Below are 21,243 nucleotides of genomic sequence, written 5' to 3'. Positions count from 1 at the left end.
GCATCAGCGCACATCTCCTCGTTTGCTTCTCACAAGCTCTATCCTCACACCCTGCTCTAGGTATGGTTTTCAAGCAGGAGCCATTTTAGGTTCAGGCTCTTGGCTGAAGTTCAGAGTCACTTCAGGGACAGGAAACGGAACTACTCATAAGGAGTCCCCTCCCTCAGGTGGTTAACATAGGAGTTAAAGATGAACTCTAAACCTCTGATTTAAGGGGAGCTACAAATTTGTTAATAGTCACAAGCAAATCTCTCTTTCTGGAAGGGAGGAGGGGAAGAAAGAGAGGGAGGGAGCGAAGAAAGAGGAGGAGGGTATGGAGGGAGAGAAGAAAGGAAAGGAGAGGAGACACACACAGAGACAGACAGAGAAAACACACACTCTAGAAAAACCACTGAAAACATACTGGATTCAAATAATCATTCGATTTGTACTAGATTTAAAAAGTGTCATTCATTTATGAGAGGTAATTTATGGAGATAAATTCATTTTTATAGCTCATCTATGTATGGACAAGAATTAATCTCAGGTTATCTTGCCAAGGAAAAATAACTCATTCAACCCAAAGATCTAAGATGCAGGTCTCATCAGACTAATGTAGTTTGCAAAGTTACAAAGTATACAGGGCAAGCAGCTCACTTATTCTGGGACACAAACACACGGGTTTCGGGAGAGCACAGTGCTAACCAGAGAACGGAATGGCCTCTGGTTCTGTTTACGTTTTGGTACTGAGGATGGAACCTAGGATCTCCTGCATGCTAAGCAGTGCCCCTGCCAATGAGCTAGGCCCTTGGCCCTGACTCTTTAAAGTTTAGGTTTTTACTAAGTCTGAAATTTTTCTGGATGGCAACTTTTCTTTCTTTGGGCAAAGGCAAAGCTACAGATAATCTGCTACTAACTGTTTTGGACATAAAATCTGGCTATATAGTCCAGGTTGCCCTTGAATTTATGATCCTCCTGCCTTAGCCTCCTGAGTGCTGGCATTACAGGCATGCACAGCTATTCCCAGCAACTAATATTAACTTTGTAATGCTTCTGATTGGTAGAGAGTTCAAGTTGAAAACCATTATAAGTTCCAATTACCTACTAGTTATTATTCTACAGTTCTGCTTTATTGGTGTAGATTAGTTCCTCAGGTTTTATTTGTAGGAGAAATGAGCTTTATTGTATTTTTTTTCAGGTTTAATCACCCTATGTACTTTTCTAGATGTTAAAAGAAAATAAATGAATGTTTAAACTGTAGTGTTATGCAAAGGTGGGAGACCTAGAGGGTGTTCAAGGTTTCCTTGCCTATAATGGCACAAAAGGTTGGGATTTATCATAAAAAAGTAAAAAAATAAACAAAACAACCCAACCCAGTTCAAAGCTCATTTTCTCCTGGCTGGAAAAGCTTGTTTGATCACAATTACATTAAGTCTGTTTTCTTCACCTATGGCAGTACATACTGACAGAATTCATTGAGCTTACCAGGACTGGCAATATAGGACTATAATCTCTTGTTATTTTGAAAGCAGCCAGGATACTGTTTTTTTTTTTTTTCTGTTATCACTGCCATAGTCCTCTAGATTGAAATTAGACCACCACAACTTATCTTAAGTTTAGCCTCAATTGTTTGAAATAAATTAAGATGGCACAAAGCATTAGGCATGTCCTAAACGAGCTGAGCACCAGTGTTAGGTGTCATACAATGGGCTACCTATGGGACAAGTGGCTTCAGCTGTCATAGATGTTGAGCAGATTAAAACAAGAAAAGCCACATGGCACTTTCCCTCTTTGGGGGAGTTTCTGAGGTATATGCAGAGAGGAATTTCATCCTCAACTGCATTCTTGGCTTATGCATGTACACAGCATGACGTATTAGTGCTTTGTTGAATCAGAGTTTCTCAGATACAGTGGAAGCCTTAATCTAAATGGCTGAGATAGGAAAGGGGCACTGAGAAAATGTTTTAGGAACAAGGCCCTGCCTGAAAGTAATCCATTCATAGGCACAACCATCCTGAAAGTAGGGTGAGGGTGCTCCCCAGCCCTGGAGAGAGTGGGCTGAGTGCAGGGAGGCCCAGGGAACCCTCCTAGTACAGACTCCATAGATAACCTAGATTATACTGCCTTATATAGCATCCAGCTAGGAGTCTAGACCGGGCAGGAGAGTCTGGGACCAGAGTGGTCAACCAGTTCATATAGGGGCCAGATGGCCCTGGCCCATCCTAGGGCAGAGGCCAGAATGCTTAGGGCCTGCCCTCAGGGGCCAGTGGAACTGAGAGATCACAGTTGTGAGAGGAGGGGAAACAGGAAGCAGGAGAGGAGTGCAGGTGAGCTCATCCAGCAGTCAGGGCAGCAGGGGCCAGTGTGCCCGGCAGGAGGAGGTGCCGGGCCAAGTGCAATGGAGAAACGATCTGCTGTGGACATCCTGATGAGTCTGAGAGATGGGTCTCCCGCTCAGCAGTGCAGAGCAGTGCATGGCTGTGCAAGGGCAAGGGGCAGGGAGAGCTGGGTGCTATGAGTGGAGCAGCAGCGGCAGCAGCGGTGGTGGTGGTGGTGGTGGTGGTGGCGGTGGTGGCGGTGGTGGCGGTGGCGGTGGTGATGGTGGCGGCAGCAGGGAAGGCAGAAAGCCCTTGGAAGTGGCCTGAGGTAATGCAGAGGGATCTGAGGAGCCCTGCAGCCAGCATACTGCTAGAGACATTACTACCAGCAGAAAACGACGTTCAGGTGAAGACCAGTGTGGAACCCAAGGAGAGGATGTCGAAGACCAGGACCAGGATTGAGACTTTGCCTCTAGCCACCCCTGGCCAGAAGATTTTTCCAATCCCTAGTAAGGAGGGATTAGTAGTTAAACAAAGATCAGTCTGTGTTACACATCATCATATTTAGTTCTATACAGGTCCAAGTTAACCATTAAGTAAACTACAGTGTTTATTGTACTCCTCCCTAGCCCCTAACCAGATCCTATTGTAGTTTCCAAAGTTCTGAGTTCAAGAACCCCACTTGGTCTATAATGGAAATGAATGGAACCATTGGCCATAGTCTGTTAGACTCCTGGAGCTCAGAAACTGAGCCATCAGGGCCCAGGTCACACAGACTGTAAATCTAACGATTTAGGGATGGCTATGAGACCAAGTCTCATGCAGTGACCCCTCAATGGGGATTTTCCCTGCCTGGGATATGTACCTACGCCTCCTCCTGCTTAAGCAGAAACTGCTCAACTAGGGGTATCTCCATAACTCAGCAGGTGGTCTACCCATTCTAGTCTAAGTGATGAAAGGCATGGGGTTATAGAGCCATCACAGAAATGGCACATCTGAGTCTTGAGAATTCCCAGCAGCCTGTCTTGGAACTTCCTCTGATGTCTATCACTCCCAAGTCCCTTTCGTTGTGCCCCACTTCTACCTGGCTTATGCTCAGACTTGAAAAATTAGCTTGTCAGCATTTCTGTTTTGTTTGTATATGCTAAGCATGTGCCCACCTTACTGCTGAGAGGCAATGATGTCAATCCCTATATCAAGTCTTCAGCTTTCTTTCTCAAGTTCCATCATTGCTCTTCTTTCCTACATAAGACTTGTTTACAAATTATTAAAGCAATCATCTTTGTACCTATCTCCTTTTTGAGTCCTCCCCGAGTTTTCCACTTCTCTCCTCAGGAAAGAAAATCGCAGAGGCTGAGAGCCACCTAGGCTCTTAATCCCTGCTTCACATAACCCTGGGTAAAAGCACTCACAATCACTGTCATGAAGCTACAGCTGTTTCACATCCAGACCCCAGGATCAGTTTCTCACACATGATCCACCTAAGATATTGGCAGATGCTCTACTGGGTCAGCATGGGCTGTACCAGGAGATCAGAGGAGGGCTGCTGTGATAAAAAATGTCAGAGCCTCATCCTGAGGGTGGACAAGTGGAGGATTTCTGGCAGGCACAGACCCAAATGGGCACTTCACCGAGCTTCTGAGTATAAGCCGCAGAAGAGAACAATGTGCTTATTAAATGCATGTTGTGTGCGCTGAGTTCAGTGACTGGTTTACATCCTAGACTGGTGACCCAGGCAGTCTTGAGAACTGAAATTTTCCTTGGCTTAGAAAATTGTTTCCGTGACCCCAAACTTTCTGATGGCATTTTGGATTTCAGAATCTGAGCTTATCAGCATGCAGGCAAGACGGAGTGGGTTCAGGGTGGCTTGGACATTACCTGAGGTTCCACGTCCAGTATTGCGATCAGCCCCTGCTCGTGGATTTTCCGAATGGTCTCCAGTTTTGTCCCATACATTGCATCCTCGTGGCTGCCATACTCCAAGTACTCATTATTTGAGATGTCTTGCATCATTTGGTCATGAGATACAAAGTAATAATTCTTGCCATTTTCTTCATCTTTCTTTGGAGGTCTGGTTGTATCTGCAAAGTTCCATTCATGAGAGGTTTAAATGGCTGGATTGATGAGTCACACTCCCAATGAACTTACTCAACTCAATCACTGTGTGTGTGTGTGTGTGTGTACGCGTGTGCACACTCCATGTTGAGATACAGGCCTCTGTGCATATTAGACAGGCATTCTACCACTGAACTGTAAACTTAGCTCCTCAGTTGTTTCTTAAAAGCTGATGAAACCAGGTATGATAGCACACAGCTGCAACCCCATCACTTGGGAGGTGGCAAGGGGAGGATTACAAGCCCAAGGCCAGCCTGGGATACAAGAGACCTTGTCTCAAAACGAATAAAACAACCTGTTGATTCTTTAGAGTGTCTCATATCCTCTGTTTCCATCTCCAGTAACATTGCAGAAGCAAGCTAAAAACCATATTTATCTGTGTGCAGCAGCATAGCAGATTTTTTGGGATTGTTTGTTGTTTGGTGAGTATTTCAGTGTTGTGAGAGATATTTCATACTGTCCTGGGAGGAAAGACATAATGTGACTGAGATGTTTTTTGAATGAAAAACGGCCCAAATAGAGTCAGGTATTTGAATACTTGTCCCCTGTTGGTGGCACTGTTTCGGGAGTTTGAGTCTTTCTAGAGGAAAGGTCACTTGGAACAGAATTTGAGACTCATAGCCTTTCCCCATTTCCAGTTTGCTCTCTCTGGTTTGTGTCTGAGGCTGGAAATGTGATCTCTCAGCTTCTTGCTCCTGCTGCTATGTCTACCTTGCTATGATTAATTCTTACCCCCTGGAACTGTAAGTCAACCAACTTTTTTTCTTTAAGTTACTCTGGTAATAGTATTTTATCACAATGACAGAAAAATAACTAACTGACCCAAGATTAACATAACTCACTATCCCTTAGCTTACTTGGGTCCAGTGCAGAAGGAAGAAAGAAGGAGAGGATGAATAACTACGTGTGGCTATTTCCATTTAAACGAATGAAACAGTTCAGTTTCTTATTTCACATTTCAATGGCTGGGGAGCCACAAAGGACTACCCTCCTGGACAGTTCGCATACGGAAACGTCTCCTATACCACTTCCCAAATGAGAATGTTTGTTGGAAGACAGCAAAAGGCACACCATACTGAAAACACAACGGGCTGAAAGAGGTGTGGCTAGGATTATCATAGAAGGACTAAACCAAAAGGTGAGGCAAGGAAGTGGTGAACTGGTTTACAGACCAAATAGTGCTTCAGAGATGTTTCTTGTTTTTAACGTTTTGAGACAAGGTTTTACTTTGTAGCCCTGGCTAGCCTGGTTCTTTGTATGTCACTGTGGCTGAACTCAAATCTGTAGCCCATGCTGGCTTGTTTCCTGACTGCCAGGAGGTTAAGAGCTAGGACTTAGCCCCATCTGTTTCCTATACCTACTCTTGAACTTTTTGTACAACTGTCAAGATTGCTTCATTTCACAGTTTGAGGGAATGAAAGAGGGCAAGAGGCTGACAATATGAAACAGACAAGTAAGGGTGATGGAGAAATATCACAAATTTGAATTCCTTATACTAAACAAAAGAGAGTTCATTGCCTGGGTTTTAAAGTGATAAAGTCAATAATGTAGGTAATGATTGGTGGAAACATGGTTGTATCAGAGAAAATTATAAAACAATTAAGGCTTATTTTTTTAAAAGAATCATTCATCTAGATAATATTTATGACAAATTGTTGGAAAAGTTAGGTTATAAACAACATGGATAAGACTAATGCTGTAACTCGCCACTGTGCATATGTTTACATTAAGAGAAGTCTAGAAGGAGTTTACAACAAATATTTGTGGTACTTCTTATTTGGAAAATGATTTTGAAATTATCATATATTCTTCATTGCTCTTGTTTTGGATTTAACAATTTTCCTATAGTACACAATTATTATTTACATAATTAGAAAAATATGCATATTACAAGGACAAGAACATGATAGGATAAAAAGAATTCAGATTGATGCATTGCTTACGTGGAATAGGGTAAGCAAACCGGTCCGGGTGCTTTGTGATGAGGGTGTTTTTTATGTGTCTTCTCCCAACACCATGTGCACCTAGGTAATTTTTGAAAAGAATGGTAAAATTAACAACTAGTAAACGTTTGTAGAATTATTTGGAGGTGAGAATAAGCAAGCCACTGATACAGCTAAACTTACCTAATAAGACTAGTGTTTTCCTTTTGAACGCAGGCAGTTTGACTACTTCTTCGTATGTGACAAGATCTAATTGATCAAACACTAAAATGCAAAGATTTAGAAGAAAGGTAAGTTTACAGGATGGATATCGCATGCAGGTAATTTATAATTTTATTGGAAAAAACTAAGTTATAGTAACAGCATGAATTCTGCTTATGATATGTAGCTTACATGTGATTTAATCCATAATGCCATTATGGGAGAAAGTTTCATTTTTAAGCCCATGAAAATGTACTTGAGAACCAGGAACAACCAAAGAAATGATGTGTACATGCATGAAAGTCCGATTCTAAAGGATACATCACATTTTTTCATGCAGTATTCCAACAAATCATTTGAATTCACTCAGAACCACATGCTGTTCATATTTTCACAATTCTAAGCAAGTAGCAATATTCAAAAGAAAAAGTCTTTGGGCAGCAACCAACACAAGTAGAGAGCATGTGTGCAGGTGAAATTAGCGAGTGAGGGCCAGCTGTAGCACATCCAGAGATGGGTGAGAAATGCATGGTCACCCAGTTTTTATTTAATGCTATTGCCTTTATTACTTCTTAAGAATTGATGAAGGTGGCATGTTACAATATGTCAAAGCCAGGTTCTGGCCTTGAACTCACAGAGATCCGCCTGCCTCTGCGTCCTAAGTGCTGGGATTAAAAGCGTGTGCCAGCACCACCCGGTATGAAAGAATTTTAATAAACTTTTAGATGAACATTTTACAAATTTGCTGTAACTCAGGTCTTGGGAAGGCATGGGTTTTAAGCAGGGAAACATGCATTCCTGGCCCGGAAACTATGTCAGCCATTAATTATATGGGAAGAAATCTGTAAGAAATCAGGGTGCGCAGGATGGAAATAATCATGGCGAGGCTGAGCTTAGAAACCTTTGAGAAAGGGCAGTTCTTGAATTATTATAGACCGAGAAATACTTTAAAAATGTTTCAGAAACGTGCTTCTCAACAACACTATGACAAGACTAATGTCAAGCAATACGGGGAAGTTATCATAGTGAATGGTCATGGCTATCGAAAGGATCTGATTCTCAGACACATTTGAAAATTCTCAGAAAAGGCTAAAATCAGACATCTGTGTTTCCTGTCAACTGCCCACCCATGGTCATACCCAACTGTTATCAAGTACACAGTGAAGTTTCCTCTTAAAAGATTGAGTTCTCCCAGAATCTCAGAGAGGTGAATTATTCAGTGAGTTGGATCCCATGGCTGAATCATGCAGAGAGCGTCTGCTCCCTGAAACAATATGGCCAAATGATTTTGAGAATCAGCTCAGCCCTTAACATTTGTGATCTGCACAGTAGCAAAGAACCTTATGATGCAAAATAAGATACCACAGAGCTCAATAGACCACAAGCAAATAAATGAAAAACATAATTCTCAAAATATATAGAGAAAGGAATACAATATATTAAAATAAAAGCTAGTGTATATTAATGGGTCTTTGTGCATTGGTTTTCTTTTGATAACTTGATTCTATAAAAGTTGAATAAAAAAATCTTTAGACCATATTCTCTAGCAATTGCTTATATTGGAGAAATGTTTGCAGAATGGCATGGCTACAAAATTAAAATGAGCATGAGACTCCCTTTGGTAGAGCTAGTTTGCTGTTCTACAGTGGGAATGGAATAAAGAGAATTGCAGAAAGAAAAGCAGGAGTGCTTATGGCACTGCTTTCTGTGTCCACTGCCTTGAATATTTCCATCAAGGAAAAGTGTGCTCATGGGAAGAAGTGCATCGGCAAATTGATGTGTTTTAAGCTATACAAATCATCAAGTGTTTCATGAAAGAACAAGGTGATGAAGACACATCCCTCTCCCTCTATAGAGACCTAAGTTGAGTCTTGGTTTTATTTATGTCTTTGTCATTTTCTAAAAGTACACAAGTTAGGGATTAACAATCAACATACCACAAACAAATGAACAGATAGGTTAAACATTAGAATCTTAGCCATGAATGGTAGTATGAAGAGGTTACTCTGGTCTAAATAAAATTGCAACATAGTCATAGGGTTGCAAAACAAAGCAAAACAGGATATTTGAAAACAAGATATACAAGGAATATTAGAAGAACACTTAAAGACTGAACTTTGAAAGGGTTTAAACTGCTTGCTGATTAAAGAAAAAGGACTTAATAAAATGAAAGCATCAAGAACACAGAGGCATAGTCATTCAACAGGTTACTTACATGCACAGAGGCCATTGGGAGTGAGACAGCGTGAAAAATGTACAGGGGTCATTGAAATATGACTTTTCATATATTAGTAAAATAAAAGTATAATAGGCACAAATAAACTTTATCATGCAATATTTTAAACACAAGGTAAATAAACCACATTAAGAAACAAACTCATTTTAATACCAATTCAATCATACCCTTATATAAAAGCCAGTGGATTTTTATATGCTAGCATGTATACAGAAATTTCATGTGGAAATGATGAGAATAAATGTAGGGGCCTTTCACTTTTTTCACTTTGTGCACTTCTGTCCCATCGGCAATTTCTAGCTATGTGTGCTGATTAGCTTATTATTGTACTTTATGATTCTGGGGATCAAACTCAGAGCCTTGCCTTGCACATGCTAATAAAGTGCCCTATCACCAAGCTACATCTTCAGTCCTAGTTTTATTATGAAAAAAAAAATACCAGTATCAATGAGGTTATAGGCCACTTTTCTTCAGGATAGTTTTAAAAGGCTAATTACTCGTTTATAGTATTAAGCATAATTTAAACACAACTATGAATGAATGCTATTCCAGAAATCCTCTAATTTCATATGTATCCACATAAACAGTACTTTCAGGACATTAAATACCACTGTTTTGATGTCTTACAATAAAAAAAATACAGACTTTCATTTGTTAAAAAGCTTAAATCACTAACTTGAACTAAGAGTAACTTTATTTTTAATGTACATTGGTGTTCTGCCTACAAGTATGTCTGTGTGAGTGTCAGATCTTGGAGTTACAGACAGGTGTGCCATGTAGGTGCCAGAAATTGAACCAGAGTCCTCTGGAAGAGCAGTCAGTGCTCTTAACCACTGAGACATCTCTCCAACACCCTAAAAGTGCCTTCTTGAAGTCTTGGGCTTAAGGAAGCTCAGTGCATCTAGAGTACACTTCTAGCAGGATGACAATACTGTTCACATCAGATGCATGTACCTAAAAGGTCTCATGAGTTTGCAGAAACATATTTGATGTAAATACTACACATACTGTAATCCAATTCATTCCAAAGAATTTAGAAATATTTCCTGGCATACTTTGTTTATATTTCTTTGATTTCCTGCTAAGCTAGTTAACATTTCAGGCGCTTAAGTATTTAAGCAACTATTTGAAAAAAAAAAAAAGCAAGCTGTTAACATTGTCTCTGAAAGGCTACAAGTAGCTTCAAATACTGAAAAACAAACAAACAAACAAAAACAACAAACAACCCCACCAAACTCAACTCCAGTTAAGAATGAATTCCAACTAGTACCACTGGTCCAGAGAAGATATTGTATGTTTGTAGTGGCCAGACAGATAATGTGGTTGAATGAAGCAAGCCAGGCAAAAAGGAACAGGGGTATTTGGTTATTGAGGGGGATATTAGGGAATAAAACGTTCATCCAAGAGGGATATTAGTAACCCACAGACCCTAAAAAAGGAAGTGACTTAGTGGTGCTGCAGTCACTATTTTGACAAGGGATGTCTAAAATACAAAGTTTTATATTATATAACCTGATTTTCAAATATGGTATCATAATATTATTTAAATATTGTGTACGAATGAAATTTATACCACTGTATTATGTAGACTGCACAGTTTAAGCATAATTCTGTTTTAACTAGATGTGTGGGTTTTCCTGGTGACAGAAATAATAGATTTTGATGCTATTATTGCCATTCTTGGTGCTGTGGACAGTCTTTATCCTTTATTCTACTTGAAGATACAAGTAATTTCCAACTTTGATGTTAAAATTTAGAGCTTGCCGTCAATGTATGATGAATTTTCAAAGTCTTTGAACAGGTAACAAAACCCAGCACCTTATTTTGAATTACTGCACAACATAGAAAGAACAGAGTGTGCTGTATTTATGGTTGGTTTCTGAAAGAAGTTGAGAAAAGTAGTTTGATTTGTGAGCATCTGGCTAGTTGTTGGTATGAAAGAATACACTATTTTCTCGTTTTCACAGCATCTGCTTTACCTAGATGGAGGCCAAATGGTATTTTACAGCAATTCTTTACATGGGCAATATAATAGTCTATGAGGCAACGTCATCCTAGCCAAAGCAGACAGTTATCTGACAGCTTCAGCTCCTGTAGTGATAAGCAAAGGCTTCTGGGCGTTAGACTAAACAAGATGGAAGCGTTCATTGATAAAGTTGAGGAATCCTGAAGAGATGACGACACAAAGGAATGGTAGGTTTAGTAGATTGCAGACAGGCCAGGGTAAAAGTGTGGTCACCTTCTCCTAAGAGAGAAATTAAGGAGAACTCATGACTCTGCAGGGGCAGGACCCTGATAGCAGTATTCTGACTAGAGACTCACAGAGAAGCAGAAACTCAAAGGTTTAGAAAGAAACTTCAGTGGCTATACAAGGGCCTTTCTTCCGAGTCAGGCAGATGTACATGGACTGGAGGGATAACCCCTCAAGAGTGACAAGAACTGCTCAGATGCCTAGCAGACGTCAGTGGTTAAGAAAATACTAAGGGCAGCAAAAAGAGTGGTGGTCCTCTGTCCCCTGTGCAGCTAAGATTATTTTTCTACAGTTTGAATTTATGAGAACTTTGGCACATGATTTGGGATAGGGGATGTCAGGCCAAAGGATGCAGAAGAAAACAACAGTACCCCGTTGTCTAAATCAAGGATAAATACTTTCAACCTGGACAGGCAGTGTTTTCAGAGAGCTACAGCCTGAGACATGGAACACTGCAAGATCACTCAGATCTACCACAAGGGTACCTGTTTCAGGCTGAGTGATGAAGGAACATTAGACCCACTGAGGTTTAGAATTAAGAACCACCTGATTGGCTAACCTGACTGCCTGGTTTGAGGGCATCAGTAAGCTAAGTGACCAAGTCATACACTTCCTCTGGGTGGACTAATGATTCTGTCTCAGGCTGCCTATTTGGCCGATAGTCACATTTGCAGGAAGAGTGGACATTGCCTGCTGGGAATCCAAATGGCCATGATGGAAGAAGCACAGCGATGCCCTGGTGCTCCAAGAGCAGAAAAGGTGAACCACAGAAAATGGGAACCACTAGCTGTCAGAGTTGATGCTGATTCTCTAGCAAAATTCTTCGACAGATGATTTGACTAAGTCTTTGTCAACACTTGGAGAAATCGAGTTTTCTGATCAATTCACTTAATTATCCTTATAGAATATTGGCAAACTGAATACTGAAACCTACATGCCTTCCAATTAGTAGAGTATAAAACCAATGACATATTAGCAGATTTACCCAGCTATTTCTTTGCTTTTCTACGTTTAAATTGAGTGTTGTCAGTATTTATGCATCATTTAACACTATAGAAATGGCAAGGTGAGCTTAGATAATGTCTTCTTTCATTTTCAATGTTGGGGATGGAACCCAGGGCCTTTCACATGCTAGGCAAGTACTTTACTACTGAGCTTCTACCCCAGCTGATTAATTTTTTTTGTATTTAACTCATGTGATTTAGATTTAACTAATCTCCTTGTGAGCTCGCTCAATTGTGTTAGACTGGTGGAAGCAGAGAGGAGAAGGCAACTAAGGAGACAGCAATAAATGCTGATGTCAGGAAAAGTCTGATGAGAAACTCTGCTTTAAATATTTCTTCCTTTTATAAAACCAACACAAAAGCCATTGTGAGGCTACTGCACTGTGGTAGTACATGAGAAAAATGATACTTTTAATTGGGAATAAGTGTGCACAGTGGAACTGGTGGAAGGGAACAAGCCCTCATTTAATTGAGCCATTCAACTTAACCTATGTGGATAATCACATTCATTCTGAATATGCAGCATTTCACAAATACTTACATTTAATTTCTCATGGAGAAATAAGAATTCAGAAGTCATAAATAACTTTTCCTAGTGAATGTTAATACATGCTAGAACACCACACAAAGAAACCTGCATTCCAGATTTCTCAGAAGCACACTGAATTGTGTATGAACGACTCGACTCATTTGACATTTTTGGCCACATGTTTGATATTTCTGAGTTATTTCTGAAACCTTGGGAACTAATCTATTGCCAACTTCTAATTTCTCAGGAAAAGTCCATTATTAAAAGAGTCACATTGAAAAGTCATTTAAATTAAATATACTTTCCCATATTTTCTTTCAGCTTAAATGACACCCTGTGAGTCTTCTGGGAATTCAAGTGCAATATCAGATAACACTTTCTTGGTAGGCATTTTGGTTTTTAACACAACAGTAAACCCTGTGATTCAGTTGAACCACAGCTTCCATACAAAGGGAAGGGAATGCATATATAATGAGGGCCTAGATAATGTCCTTTGTGTTTTTGTTTTTTTAAGAACTTCAAAGTATAATGAGGGTAGACGAATAGTCATAGAAAGTGACCATCTCAAGTTAGTATCCATGTCAGCCCTGCACTTTCAAACCAGCTACAGAATCCTCTGTAGCACAGCTCTTTTGTGCACCTTTGTCCTAAATATCTGTCATGGGTCCATATCCAAGGGTCAAGAGGAACTAGGAGGGAGGGTCATCCTCTCAAGGCCAAATTCAGCCAGAGAAGAGAGAACCCTAGGGACTCAACACACCCCAAACACCTGTTTCTCAATGTTGTTCCTTTCATCATAGAGGATACTACCTCCGAACAGTGCCTTTGTCCTAGAAAGTAGAGCTCTGCAAAATAACTGGTAGAAGGCAGAGGTTCTTAAGGCATCTGCAAGTTGGTCAAGGTCTCATAAAATACAATGTTCTGGAAAGAGAATTCTGAAGACCAAATGTAAATGCTGTATTTGCTTAGGTCTTGGATTTGTTTGACCTAGCCTCAGAAACAGACATGCTTTTCCTACCTGCATTGTGCTTTGCCAAATATTTATCTTTGTACTGCTTCTTTTTCTTGCCAAACCAAGTACAGCTGGCCTGCTGCTCTTGTTTGGTCTTCTCCATGGCAATGCAAGCTACTCGCCTAGTACACAAACAAGGGAAGAAAGAAAGAAAATAGAATCCAACAAAGTTAATACATAGTTTTATGCCCGAGAAAAGAGAAAAAGTCATTTGAAAGCTACATAACAGTAAGAATATCCTCTGGAAGTCCTTGACATCACCGACGTAAGGCTGTTCTTAGCTTCCAGGACTGCTTTCTAGAAATGGTTTAAAGCCACAGGCTTATGTTAAAATTGCTTTGTGTTCCTTGAGTCCACCTTATCTGATAATAAGGGTCAGAAGTTTCAACGTGTGATTATAAGATTCAGAATGATTATCACGGGATTATGAGTCAAGGCAGGCTTGAATTTGTTACTCATTAGCCTATTTTGAGTGCTTAGTACTTAGTGTTAGGCATGTTTCTAAACCTTTTCCAGGTATCAGCTCAGATAATCTTCCTGACATAATGAATCATACATTGCATAGAAATTCTTAAGTTTATAGTTTTGTCTTTCATATTTTATTAGAAATGTTCTTTGCTTCTGGCCTGCAGACATATACACAGACAGAATATTGTATACATAATAAATAAATAAACATTAAAAAAAGAAATGTTCTTTGCTTATCATATGAAGTGGGATTCCAGTTTCTTTTGTCTCCTTTATGGATACCCAACTGTCCTAGCAGGATATACTGAACAAAGTAAGACCATTCCTCAGTGCTGTGCAATGCTATTTGTTACATAGCAAGTACCTATTTTGGCATGGGAGTGCTTTAGGATTTTCTTCTCTTTAGTTGGTCTATCTGAACACCTCTGAATTATTATTACAATAATAATAATCTGAACTCTGGGATTCATGACTGCATGAACTACTCATGGAGTCATTTCTCTAACATCTCCATGTAAACTTTAAAGTTAGTTTGTCAATTTCAAAACTTGTAATTTTGACTGAGATTGCATTGGTACAATTAATGTAGGAGGAATAGACATCTTTACAATATTGAGTCTTATAGTCCATTACTGCAATGTCTGTCTGTCTGTCTGTCTTCTTTAATGCCTTAGTAAAATTTCTTATTTTGTTTGAGACAGGTTCTTTTGTATCTCAGGGTGGCTTCAGAGTCTTTATGTAGCCAAGTATAACTTTGAACTTTTGATGCTCTTGCCTGCACTTCCAAGTGCTGGGATTGAAAATGTGCACCACCATGCCTGACACGTTTTCTTATTCTTAAAAACAAGGTTTCATGTAGTCCAGGCTGGCCTCAAAGTCATTATGAAAATGAGGCTGGCTTTGAATTGATCCTCTTGCCTCCCACTTCCCAAATTCTGGGATTACAGGAATGGGCTACCATTCCTGGTTCATAACTCCCCCTAAGGCCTTGATAATGGTAGGCAAATATTCTACCACCGAGTTGCATCTTCAGCCTTGTTTAATACATTAAAACCAGCTATTTATCCTGTAGGTTCAGGACAGTCTAATTGTTTTTACCATTTTGAAAGAAGGTCTCTGTAGTCCAGGCTAGCCTGGACCTCACTATGTAGACTAGGTTAGCCTTGAACTCCTGGAAATTTTTCTCTTTAGCTCACAATATATGGGGATTCAGATGAATACTACAACACTTGACTGACTGAATTGTTTTTTTACACCGTGAGGAACAGTTCCTGACAGATTGTCTTTGTTCAGCTTATATCTTATTCTTGGTTCTCTGGCATAATAGCAAATGCCTTCTTGGTAAGATAGGGTACTTGGTGCTCTCAGATTTTGCTTATGGCTCTGGTGGAAGGGTCTCATAGAACTGGATGTTGAGTTCCCCAGTATACTTTTGAGCTATTCAGTGCTTTCAAGCTCATTAAAATAAAACAAAACAAACTCCTCCATTTTCTGCAGCATTTTTTCTTTGCAGCAGGAAGACTGATCTGAAGAGCCTATACCTCAGCAGAGCCAAGAAGTGAACCATCTTTTTCCACTGTGGCTTCTCCAGATTCCTGCAGAGGACTAACAGCTTGTGATTTATATAGCTACTCTAAGTAGGAGGAAGCCTGGAATCTGCATAATTATTGTTTTGCTTCCCTTAAAATTTGTTTCCAATACAGTCTCCCGTGTCCCAGGATGGCCTCAAACTCTCTATGTAAGTAAAGATGACCCTGAGCTTCCGATCATCCCATCTAAGCCTCCCAAGTGCTGGATTAAAGGTCTGCACCACCACACCTGGTTTACTCGATGCTGACACTCAATCCCAGGGCCTCACCACTTGACTACTATATCCCCAGCCCACACATGACTGTTCTGAATAAATGCTCGTATAGATGACAGCTCTCTAGAAGACATTTTGTGAACTGTATCATTCACAGCAGCCACAGTAAAAAGACTTAGAAATTGCTTTCTTCCTACTTATGCTAAACTGTCTGCAGATCAGACTTAAAAGACAATGCCAGATGGCAGGCTGCTGCTTCTCTGTTTGGGTCCATATTTCTCCATGTGTAAATGATGGTGCCTGAAATCCTCATCCACTCCAACTTTCTAAATTTAAGAATATTTTTGGAAAACATGAGATAGTTGAAAGAGACAATCAAGACAAAGAGATTAACCAACCAAAAACCCAACGTTTTAAAACTCTTAAATAACTCTCAAAAGAAGGACTGGTGAAAAATCAGAAATATTTATGGGCTTGGTATTTTTGACTTTTAAGAAAGTTCAAATAATTTTTTTTGGGGGGGATTACAGGTTAGGGGGTGGTAGAATTTTAGTTCTTGGCAGGTTACATTTTGTTACACAAAACAAAACCAAGACATTAGATCATCTTTTTTCGTACTAGATTTCTGGTGGATATTGGCCAAATACTTAACAGATGATATACATTCTCTCTCCTCTCAGCAATAGGGTCTAAAATGCCTGTCTGACTTCAACCTGTTTCACAATGTAAGCCTTCTAACAGAATAGGTAATCTTTACCCCTGTCTCTTGTTCTGTGGATGGAACCCAGGGCATGCCAGGCAAGCATCTACTTCTGAGCTAAAGAAACCATTCTTGAAACCTGGAAAAATCATTCTTAAAGACTGGTAAGGCAAAGAACAATTTTCCCAACAGCGTAACAGGTTGCATCATTATATACCCTGAGTGACACTGAGTCATGGTATTTGAAGATTTCCCCCCTTGGTATTGAAGGATGGTCATGAAAGAATACAGAGGAACAAGAGGAAGGTATATCTGGAAGAAAATGCCATTCTAAGAAGATGAGAACAGTTTGTAGGAGTTGAGGCTAGTCACTCAGCTTGTCTCCAGACCCTCCTTTCTTTATACATGTGCAGATCTAACCGGAACAAGTATCTGACTATAAGGTGAAGATTGAGAATTTTTGGACAACTAATTTTTTTGGATTTGATCTCTAATCTCAGACAATTGCGTTTTGTATAGTTATCAATGCAAAAGATTTATCAAGGAAGTTTTATAATATAAAATATGAAATTGATAACTGGAAGGGAGGACATTGTTTCATCATAAAACAACAAAAACATACCATTCCTGAAGTTCAGGAGAAGGAATGAGACCTGCAGTTCCATTTTTGGAGTTTTCCAGTTTACCCTGCCACCAGTTGTGATCATCCTTACTAATAATCTGAATGATGTCACCAACTCGGAATCGGATGCCAGCTTCTTTGCAGGGGATGAGGTCATCCTTGGCTGGATCATATTCAAATTGTGCTCTTACATAGATCTATAAAACAGGAGTTTGTAAGAAAGGAGGCCACAGTGATGTGAAGGAAAACAGTGACCAACTAATCTAATAACCACACATCAACATTTACAACACAAACAGGACATCAGATAGTGAAACTGAAAGAATGTATGGAGATAGGACACAGAAACAGGGTGCCATGTCTAATGATTACAGCTTCAACTTTGCTGTTTCTATCTAGAAGGAACACTTAAAATACTTGTTGAATAAATTCTGCTTTTAGTAATAGTATAGGTATATGGAGCAGTATGCTCGCCAATTTTAAAGCTTGCTATGGCTATAACGATGGTATGGATAAGTTGTTACGTCCATGAGGCAGCCTTTAAGCCTTTAGCACTCAAGAGTAGGTTTTTATCTTAAAGTAGCAAGAACCCTGGGCTGGTATCTTGCTGTTGGATACTTTCATGACAAGTGGCAGACAAAGCTATATGTAACTCAAGCATATTAAAAAGTTAAAAATATAGCTTTATTTCTTTAGAGGAATTTTGGCTTTGTATTTGTGCTTTACAATTCTGGGAAAATAAAGATGAATCTGAACCCTTGCCTTGCCAGTGTAACCCTTGAAATCAGTACATAGCATCAAAGCATGCATGATTCAAGGCTCTAAGCTTTATGGTGTATGAATTTAAGAGACATAATAGCAGACAGGAGTTATAACACAGCAGCGTTTTATGAATGACTAGAATTCCAGAGTTTTAAAATAAGGTATTATATCCAATGTTGCCTCAGTTATGTAGTTCTGAGAGTAAACTGTGGGCATATTCTACCAATTGCAATTTATAAAATTATTAACTTAAAATCAGATTTATTTTTAGCATTACATTTAAAGAAAAAAAGTCCCACGATTCCATCCCTTGATATTAAGTTTGAATATTCACATTTAAGTCACTGTAAAACCAACCTGAAGGCTTTGGAGCCATTGTGTGCTATTAATATTGTAGTAATCTAGCTCTTAAAATGAACAAATCTCTGCATTTGTACCTAAAATCCACACTTTAAAAGTGCTGGCTATTTGAAAGGTATCCGGTGATGCTACACAGCACTTAGCAATTGTAAACTAGCTCAGGAATATCAGGATGAAGGCCAGGGTACTGATGCTGGTTTCCATCATATGCACCTTTTAGACATAGACAGGCAAATACAAATTTAATTTTAATTTAGTTTTCAATTTCAGAAAAGTCCCTTGAAATGTTTGCTAGGGCATGGCTTTCGGTTATATTTAGAATTCTATGAACTCTTTATGCACCAGAGGCAGGTAGGACTCTCTAAGGCTAAACTATTTACTGTCAGTGAAAATGATCAGGTTGAAATTACAATAACCATCACAGCTACAGAGGTGTGAGTAAAAAAATCTTTATAGAGAATTAGTCATGTATAATGTGTTAAAATGAAATGGTACAAGCTTTCAATGCTCAAATGTTATGGTCCAAAATGCAGACATTATGGGATGGAAAGGGTTAATAAGGGAGTGACTATTAGCTCAGTGTAGAGAAGTCTTTATAGAGGTATCTATTCACCTGTCGTCCTTTTGGTTGGGTGGTTGACGGCAAGTCCTGTAGAATAAAGCCAACCCAGGAGAAAGAATTTTCATTTACTTGTCAAGAGCACAAAGAAATTTGTGTGTTTCTGTTACAATATGATTAAAAGTGAACTAGTTTTAAGTTGTAAAGAGATCATATACATTATCACATTTCTTAGAAGTGTTGAGTTATTAAAAAAAAATCAAACCCAGGCCATTTAGCAGCAAGCTGAAGAAAGCAGGTAAGTTGAAGCAGAGAGATAATGTGTTCTTAAGAAACAACTCAGCATCTTCAACACAAAAGCCACTGCGGTTCAAACAGCCTATTACAAAAACCCCTGAGCAAGAGAACGGTTGTCTTTTTCAACTATCACTGCAACCGCTCGGATTTGGACAAGTGTAATGGCTCTATGGCCTTTTCCCATCATAAACGGGCTACATGTGAACGGTAAAAAGGAATTCTTTGGGCGCCTAGATTCACATTTGGAAACACAGTTATGAATAATTTTCTCGCATAATTTATCTTACTTAGATACTTGGGATATCATTCCATTTGAGATAATCTTTGAATGATTTATGATTTTATTTGATAAAAAAGTTGATATATTTTTAAAGGGCAAATTAGAAATCAGGACAAAAGGTAACAGTGCTGCATTCGTAGAGCACTCCTAATTGCAACTTAGGATTTGGCTATCCCAAAAAGTGGCAAACCTGCACATGGAAATGCTTCTGTTTGACTAAACGATTCTTTATAGAAGCCAAAATGGAGAGTTCTTAAAAACAGCAACTTTCCAAGTTCAAGTCAAATATGTACTTTGTGTTAAAGATGTGATACCAGCGTGGCTGAAGTGCAGTTTGAAGCCAGTTCTTTTTGCTTTTCATATCCAGGCAAGGCTTATAACTCACAAAAATATGTGCACGTACCACAATAACAAGAGGGCACACCAATTCATAAACTTAGATAGCGGAAACTAAAACATGTTGCTGATATCGCTCAGAATACCCAATCCTTATTCTGCAAAATCCCTTACCTTTCTTTGTCAATTTTTTTAAATTAAAAAATTCTAAAAGAAATTTCAACCCAGTTCTACTTATATCCTCTGAACAGTCATACATACTGGAGGGGATGCAGAGAGTGAATTTTAGAACAGCTCTAGCAGTCTAGAACTACGTTTCTTCAGATGTAACTGATTTTTAAGGAGAAAGAAATGTTGAGGAAGGGTTCTCCGGAGTGAAGTGCACTGCTGCTGCAGTAGCCTTGTGCGTCTGCAGAAGACAATCTTTCCACTGAACACATGTAACTAAACACTCATGGCAGGTGAGCACCAACAGAATTGTCACACTTGGCTGTGTGGAGCTAGAGTTCTTACCGAAACAGAATTGTTAGTGCTGCTATGACCATTAGCAGGGGACTGTCTGGAAGTGGAGGGGGAATCTCTCTGAAATAAGACACAAGGTTCATTAACACAGAACACCAGCACAGAAACAGATATTTACATCAACAGTTACAACCACAGTCTGACAACCATTTCCTTTGAGGTTAGTGCTATAAAAGGTGCCATACTGACTTACTTGCATGATTTTGCAGAAGTATGAAAGAACTTTTTTGTAGTTTGAAGATTCCCATATTATTAGTGAGGATGGCATTATCATTCATTAATGATTATTTTCCTCCTATATCCCAAATTCTACAATCTTTATTTTTTTATTGGGACCCCAGGAGAGTGATATTAAGACCCTATCAAATATCTAATGATGCTAAATATTATAATACTACTGTGCTAAAGATCTCGACTGCCTAGTTTTATATTAAAGAATAGGTTAAAGAATGGCTTTGAGAAGTAGTCAATGGTTTTTAGTATCCCATTGTCAAGACATTTCTAGAATAAAAATTACCAATGGGGATAAAAGAGAAAGCTGCAGCAGAGGGCAACTCTCTTCTGTTGTGTCATTTTAGCAGACTTAGTACAATAGTAACTCCAAGCAGCAATCTTCTGCTTCTGGACAAACTCTCACGAGTCACAGCATCTCCCTAGAGCCAGATTCCCAGACTGCTCTGCTGTTCAACCCACTCAGAATCCTTCACAGGTTCCATTCCAAGTCAACTTTAATGAAAAGAGCTAAGAGGAGAAGAAAATAAGTGCTTTAAATATTTAAATTTAGAGTTTTTTTTATGAACTTCCGTTCAAAAGATAGGTATTTTTTCTAGAATATTGAAAGAAAACTTCTGGAATTGGCTACTCTGAAATAGAATGAGATCCCTCAGAGAACATTCTAAAACATTATGGAGTAGCTTGATCTCTATCTGTCAGTCTTTGGGATTT

General features: G+C 39.2%; 1 protein-coding gene across 11 annotated transcripts in view; it reads right to left on the bottom strand.

The window, feature by feature from the left end:
- The window catches only part of Cask (calcium/calmodulin dependent serine protein kinase), a 332,717-nt gene that overhangs the window by 12,188 nt on the left and 299,286 nt on the right, over positions 1-21,243 (bottom strand). For 2 of the 11 annotated variants that reach the window (XM_050160816.1, XM_050160817.1), the window contains exons 18-25: positions 20,290-20,358; positions 18,918-18,953; positions 17,183-17,379; positions 13,595-13,710; positions 6,539-6,619; positions 6,356-6,436; positions 4,176-4,378; positions 2,684-2,803 (exon numbers count right to left, since the gene is read on the bottom strand). In XM_050160816.1, the coding sequence (XP_050016773.1) occupies positions 2,684-2,803; positions 4,176-4,378; positions 6,356-6,436; positions 6,539-6,619; positions 13,595-13,710; positions 17,183-17,379; positions 18,918-18,953; positions 20,290-20,358 (903 nt within the window). The remainder of the gene's footprint in view (positions 1-2,683; positions 2,804-4,175; positions 4,379-6,355; positions 6,437-6,538; positions 6,620-13,594; positions 13,711-17,182; positions 17,380-18,917; positions 18,954-20,289; positions 20,359-21,243) is intronic. The other 9 variants (XM_050160821.1, XM_050160824.1, XM_050160820.1 and 6 more) reach the window with 7 other exon arrangements.

The sequence above is a fragment of the Alexandromys fortis genome, unplaced genomic scaffold, assembly GCF_014885135.2.
Source record: "Alexandromys fortis isolate MF-2015 unplaced genomic scaffold, M_Fortis_MF-2015_v1.1 scaffold_83, whole genome shotgun sequence".
Taxonomy (NCBI): Eukaryota; Metazoa; Chordata; class Mammalia; order Rodentia; family Cricetidae; genus Alexandromys; species Alexandromys fortis.
This window is presented reverse-complemented; position numbering and strand designations above follow the sequence as displayed.